The sequence below is a fragment of the Morone saxatilis genome, unplaced genomic scaffold (assembly GCF_004916995.1).
Source record: "Morone saxatilis isolate NCDOM2014 unplaced genomic scaffold, NCSU_SB_2.0 Contig11, whole genome shotgun sequence".
In the NCBI taxonomy this organism is placed as follows: Eukaryota; Metazoa; Chordata; class Actinopteri; family Moronidae; genus Morone; species Morone saxatilis.
In genome coordinates this window covers 18,852,559-18,859,055 of record NW_023339663.1, presented here as the reverse complement: position 1 = coordinate 18,859,055, position 6,497 = coordinate 18,852,559, and the positions used below count along the sequence as shown (strand labels likewise).

The window sequence follows — 6,497 nt, the reverse complement described above, 5'->3', positions numbered from 1 at the left end:
GTGTGTGTCTGTGTTGGTGTGTGTCAGAAACACAGAAATCAACGCATGTTTCAAGAATTACTCACACTCAGGGAATGACCATTTTGCTGATCTATAATAGGGTCTTCTTTATTAAAACCTATAAACTAGGCGTGATTTCAAAAATATTGTATTAATTCAAATTAAAGGATGGCTTTATCTTACTGATCCAATAATTTGTCAAATCAATTCTAGCTGTAAAAAAAATATATTAAATATATATTCTTATTATAAGATTCTAAACTGAACTTTTTAACTGACAAGCATTATGCTTGCAAAAAAATCTCATAGTACATAGTGCCATCAACTCTGACTGCTGGTAGAGTATTTATAAAATTGATAAGAAACACAGACTGAACTTGATGTCCTTAAATAATGAATGTTTTTGTTAGTTTTTTTATTTATTCAGACCTTAATTTTTGGTTCTTGTGTTTCTGCGTTTTCGGTTGTCCAAGCTATGCTTCTTTAAAAACAGACCAATAAGAAATAAGTCAAAAACTCTTTAGCCCCAATGCACAGAAAGAGAGAGCAAGAGAGGAGGAGACTATCTGGACACGAGGGTGGTGACAAAACTGGTGGAGATGAGAAAGAGTCACAGGTGGGCCTTGAACAAAAATGCACAAATAATGAAGCCCACACACACACACACGCACATACACACTTTTCCACATACTGTGTATGTGTGTATGTTTGCAACAGCCATCTTTAGGATAAGATGTCTTCAGCAATCAGTCTTTTTGTAGTGGAAAGAGAGCAGTGTGTTTGATTGAAGGGTCACTTTATACATCAGAGGGCCTACTCCTATTTTGCATAGTCAACACCACAGTCACTCTCATTTGCTCCTTATATTTGTTGTCCTTATCTCTCACTCGTTATGTCTTTCCTTGTATCTTCTCAGTTTCTGTTAAGAGCACAGCTATCATCCTGAATCAAGATGTTTTTACTGATTTTCCCAACACTAGCACTACGCGGTCTTGCGCAGCTGGAAAAGAGGGCCACTTTGAGAGAGCGGGGTCATAACGCTGTGTTTTAAGCATTTGTGTGTGTGGGTGTGAATGAGAGAGAGACGTTTTAGTGGTTGTATATCAGCAAATCTAGCAGCTCTTTGAGGCACTCTCACCTCATTTATAAGAAATATTTTTGTTTTACTCCTTGGCTGTCCTCATTCCATCCCTACCATCTCCATTCTGCCTTCATCACCTGTTCCTACCTCCTGTCTTTGTTTCTCTGTCTCTCTTCATAGCCCCAGATGGGTTGTCACCTCCGAGGTTGTCCCATGCAACTGGTAACAGTCTGAATGTATCCTGGTCTGCTCCTGCCCACTCCAACGCACCAGGCCCACTCCGTTACAGCCTGCAAATGAGGACATCACCACAGAGGCCAGTGATAAGGTGAAAGACACTATGAAATGTGCGGACACAGTAGATAAACTAGTGGAGTAAGTCTGCACACAGTCGTCCACAGCACATGGAAACATTCGATGATAAACAGCAATAAGAGAATGACAGGGAGCGCCCTCTAGCTCACCTAGAGTGTGCTCCCCATGTCTTATGCAGCGGGTTTGGGTTCGATTCCACCCTGTGACTGTTTACTGCATGGCGTACCACCTCTCTGTCTCCTGCCTTTCCTGTCAATCTTATCAATTAATGGCATAAAACTCACCAAAAAGTTATTTTAAAAAATTGAGAGAATGACAGAAACACACAGGACTCTCAGATACATATGAAATGTACAGTATGCACCTAGAAAATGTATACACATAAATATATACTACTGTACATATAAAGGGGTACATTATACAGCACAGCTGAATATGTCACATCAATATGACAGACCATCAGAAAAACAGAGAGGAAATGAGCTGGAGAGACGGGGGTTAGAGTCAAAAAAACAAAAAAAATCAAAGCAGGGCAGTGGGAGAGAGAGTGAAAATGTGATAGAATAAAAAGAGAGAGAGGGTGTGCATCTGATATGTATTCATTACATGCTTCCTGACAACAAATTGCAATTTAATCCAAGAAGAGGAGGCTCTCATTCTGTGGTAATAAATAAATGACTAGCTACATGTATTATATATCAGACAGCCATGCCCTCCTCCTCCTCTGCTATGGAAATCTCATTGTTCCCTGATTTATTCATTCATTCATCCCTTCTATCCATGTGATGCTAAATGGTCAACGGTCCCTCATTTATGACAATATTCTTTTACTTTGTCCTAGATTCCTTTGTATGATTATATGATATGGGATCAGGTATGACATGGGAAAATGATGAAAAGCTATGAAAATATTGTACATATTGCCAATATATTCACTGTTTCGTGACTAAATAAAACTTGTCTCTTGACACTTTTATAACATAACACTTAAACACTTAAATTAATTTAGAAAGAGCATAGTGGATTACATAAAACAGATACAGCATGTTGTTATCTTGAAATAAGATCTACTGTCTGTACTGTCTCTATATGGCATGCATTATTTCTGAGACACTTTTGACTTTTTTCATTTCCAGAAAAAACTATAATATAGACTAAGAATGTTCCATACACAGAATATTAAGTATAAATCAGTGCTGTAAAGGTAAACTTTTTATACTGAACACTTAATAATTACTTAGTGGTTGTTAACATCTGTGTCATAAATTGTTGTTGTAGCTGTAGCTTTCTTTTATTCCCTAAGTCTCCAAGGTTTTATTTAATAAAAGTGTATTCATTTTGTGGTGTTGGTGGAGGTGGTAAACGTTGTACATTCCTATACAATTTATGCTGGAATGGTTTCTGCAAATACGCTATAAGAGACTAAATGTGTGAAACATGGTTATTCTGTGTTAACAGAAAAAGGGACAGGTCTGATCTATATTTAAATTTTGTCTAACAAGAACAAGCAGTTAAAATGTTACTGTAGCCACGGTAATCACTATGTATCATGTAGACATCAGCTGACCACAGAAACTGTTACTGCAGAAACACACTCTGGGGAGCTGTCCAGTGCTGAATATCTGTGATCGGGCATTAAGGAGCAAAAGAAGAGCTGGAAGATAAAGTTGGTAGAGAAAACATTTGGGCTAAGGCAAAAATTAAGGTGTTGCTATATATTTAATAATATAACAAGCTAAATGGCATCCATGGCAACTATAAATGAAAGTTTTGCTAACTTGTGGTTACGAATTTCTTCATATTTGTAATCATAAAGTCTAAAGACTTACATGTCAACATGGATTCACATTTCGAAAAGCCAGGCATTGTGTAAAGAAACAGACAGACAGACAGACAGACACCTAAATGTATTTGTTTTTCTGTCCATTAACTTCTAGGCTTTTGGAAAACGCAACAGACATCTTTACCTATCACATAGAGGGCCTGTCACCGTACACACAGTATGTGTTTAGAGTGGTGGTTTCACACACACATGGGCAGACAGTCGGCCCCTGGGCAACCCTTCTTACCGCCGAGGACAGTAAGTATGCATACTCATACACACATAAGTGCACACATAAATTTTAACATACTTGTTACTCACAGATGCATGCACCCCGGTTCCAGTTCACACAGGCAATGTTAAAACAACAGAAGAGAAGGGCCATAGAAAACACTTAAATGGTTATATTGGTGGTCATACACAAACTTATTGGGTCAGATAAACACTCTGTACTGCTGCTCTATAGGCTACCTGTTGGCAGTGGTTGTTGGCATTGCTTTTTCATACTGAATTGTGCTGCCTGGGTGCTTGTGTCAGCAGTCCAGCCGGGTTTTGCAAGTGAGTGGCTGGCAGGTGGCTGGCAGCAGCTGGTTGTTAGTTGGCCTCTGCCGTCAGTTGGCCGTCAGTGCTGCTGAGTCAAAGTTAAACTCAATGAGTCTGACAGATCTCCTGATTTTAGGTGATGATGTAAACAATAGCCTCACACATTAAACATATGGCTTGTGGTGTAAAAAACAGAGCCTCTGCCCAGTTTTCTTGTATTCTCTGAAAGTTTCCAAGGTTTTAATTGATAAAATTTCTTGGTGTTGGTGGAGGCGGTCACTATGAACAAAACTATAAAGAAGAGACAGAACATATTAAAAGAAGCTGGTCGAAACATGGGCACAAGCAAGATAGGATGAAACACACTGACAGAGTGAGATTTGCATACTGTAAGGTGTGTGTCTGTGTGTGAGTGACCTAGCCAGTGTCATTGTGGGCTAATTGCTGTAATAGAATCATATTAGCCACTGGAACAGCCTCCTCAGTGCAAAGTTATAAATTAATTAGTACCACGCTATTATCACATACATTATCATTAAGCAGCTGAGATTTGCATACATTGCATACATGCGCATGTACACACACACAAATGTGTATGTACACATGTACTGTATGTGCGGTGTTACACACAAGTATAGCTACACACACTGATGCACACATACACCCATACAGACACACACAATTGCAGACATTTAGGATGCATTATATTATGGCCTTATGCTTTTCTCATTGATATTCAGAATTTAATTTCCTCTAGAAAACACAAATATACACACACACACACACCACACACCACACACACACACACACTGTCTTTAACAAAGTGAGCTTTTTTTGGAAGTGTTTCTGTGTTCTCAACAATTATAGATAAGGTGAACAATATTGGTATTTTTGTTTTTGTATGAGTGAAAACGTATGCAAATCTACCTCTCTCTCTCTCTCTCTGTATGTACGGCCTGTAATAGATGTGTCCATTCGGTCACACTGTGCCCCGTCGTTCAAACCTCCATCCCTCTCCATCTCTCTGCTTCTCTCAGGCCCCCCCATACACACACACCCGCTTGTCCTCCTTATCAATCACACACCTCCTCATGCTCACAAGCAATAACAAACTGTCATGAAGGTTCATGCAGACAAACTCATCCCCAAAAGGACAACACACACAGGCCGACACTGTGTGTTCTGACTGTGGGCGTACAAACCTCTTGACTGGTAGGGTTGAAGTTAAGAAAGACTACAAAACAAGACACCGTCGCAAATCTTTCTGCATAAATCAATGTTGCATAGTCTAAAAGCACTTCAGGTTCATCATTGAAACACAAAACACTGGGATGCTGTCTTTATGTGTGTGTGTGTGCATGTGTGTGTGTGTGTTTCACTCATTAATTTGTTTATTTGAATATAGTACATATGCAAGGAGGATTCAGGTTTCCTTTCTGAATTATATTATATCTTTTACACATTAATCTCTTTTTACAGCTCCTGGTGTCATAAATAATAATCCTAATAAATTTCTTTTACAATTTAAGTATCACATCTTACAATTAAATCTTACTTCCATGCATGGACATACAACACCTACTATTGTTTAAATGTGAAAATGTCCAATCATTTTAAAGCATGCACAAAAGAAATCGTTTAACATAATAATAGAATACAGGACAGGTATGGGAGCTTTTAATAAGAAGGGATTTAAACCCATGATGGAAGAAAGCCAAGTGCAGCCAGATTGGATTTCTCTAACATTGATGTGTAATTTGTCACCATAAACCCATCCTCTCGTCATCTTGGCAGTGACAGGAAAGGCTGCATTCCCTTACTAATCTCCTCTCCCACACACTTCAAAAAATGACAACCTTAGCAAGCACTTTTACATTTCATTCAGTATGGTTTCATATATAGTAAGGCCAAGTTCATACATGTAGTATTCACGCTTCAACGTGAACATACATGCGCACAAACCCACACAAGCAAATATATATATCCTCAAGTGACACATCTGTGAAATCTTAATATACACACTTATTTTTTATATTGCGGTCCTTTGAACCTGATCTGCCTTTATAGGTGTGAGCTATAACCTTGCAGGTTTCCACTTTGTTACACAACTGAATATAGTATACTGTATTTTGACATGGTCCTTTATTAACAATATGGATTCAAGTATGTATTCTCCTCATTACTTTTGACCCTTTCTTTTATTTGTATCTCTCACTCTCTTTTACATTGACCCTTTTCATGTATTTTCTTTTTCCTCTGTCTTTCTCCTTTTGCCATATGTCTTCCTCTCTCACTCTTTTTCCAACTCTTTGTCTTTATTTCTGTCTTTTCATGTGGGGGGGGGGGTAGAGGAAAAAAGAAGTGGAGAGAAAAAGTGCGGAAAGAAAAAGGTAAAATGAGGAATTGAGAGAAAAAAGAGGAAGAGAAGAAAATAGAGGGCTAATGACAGAACAGAGAAAGAGAGAGACCCACGCGTCCTCCTTTCCTTTTTATCATTCCATTAAAGTTTTATATCCATCTTTTTAATGTAATTTGGTCCCTATGAATTCCTGCCGCTGCAGAACAGACAGACGGCTCCTGTGAACATAAACTCTAGCTGTGTTGGACAGCTCCCTTTCCTCTGTCTACTCCCATGTTCACACTAGCTAAGTGATCTAAGAGAGTGTGTGTGTGTGTGTGTGTGTGTGTGTGTATGCGTGTGTGTTAGCAGAATGTGTATATGAGTGTTATAGAGTA

At 38.6% G+C, this 6,497-nt stretch overlaps 1 protein-coding gene across 1 annotated transcript in view; it reads left to right on the top strand.

Annotated features, from left to right (window-relative positions):
- ush2a (Usher syndrome 2A (autosomal recessive, mild)) overlaps positions 1-6,497 on the top strand; it is a 197,984-nt gene that overhangs the window by 105,254 nt on the left and 86,233 nt on the right. The window contains 2 exon segments of the mRNA XM_035652071.1: positions 1,262-1,409; positions 3,334-3,476. Coding sequence (XP_035507964.1) covers positions 1,262-1,409; positions 3,334-3,476 — 291 coding nt within the window.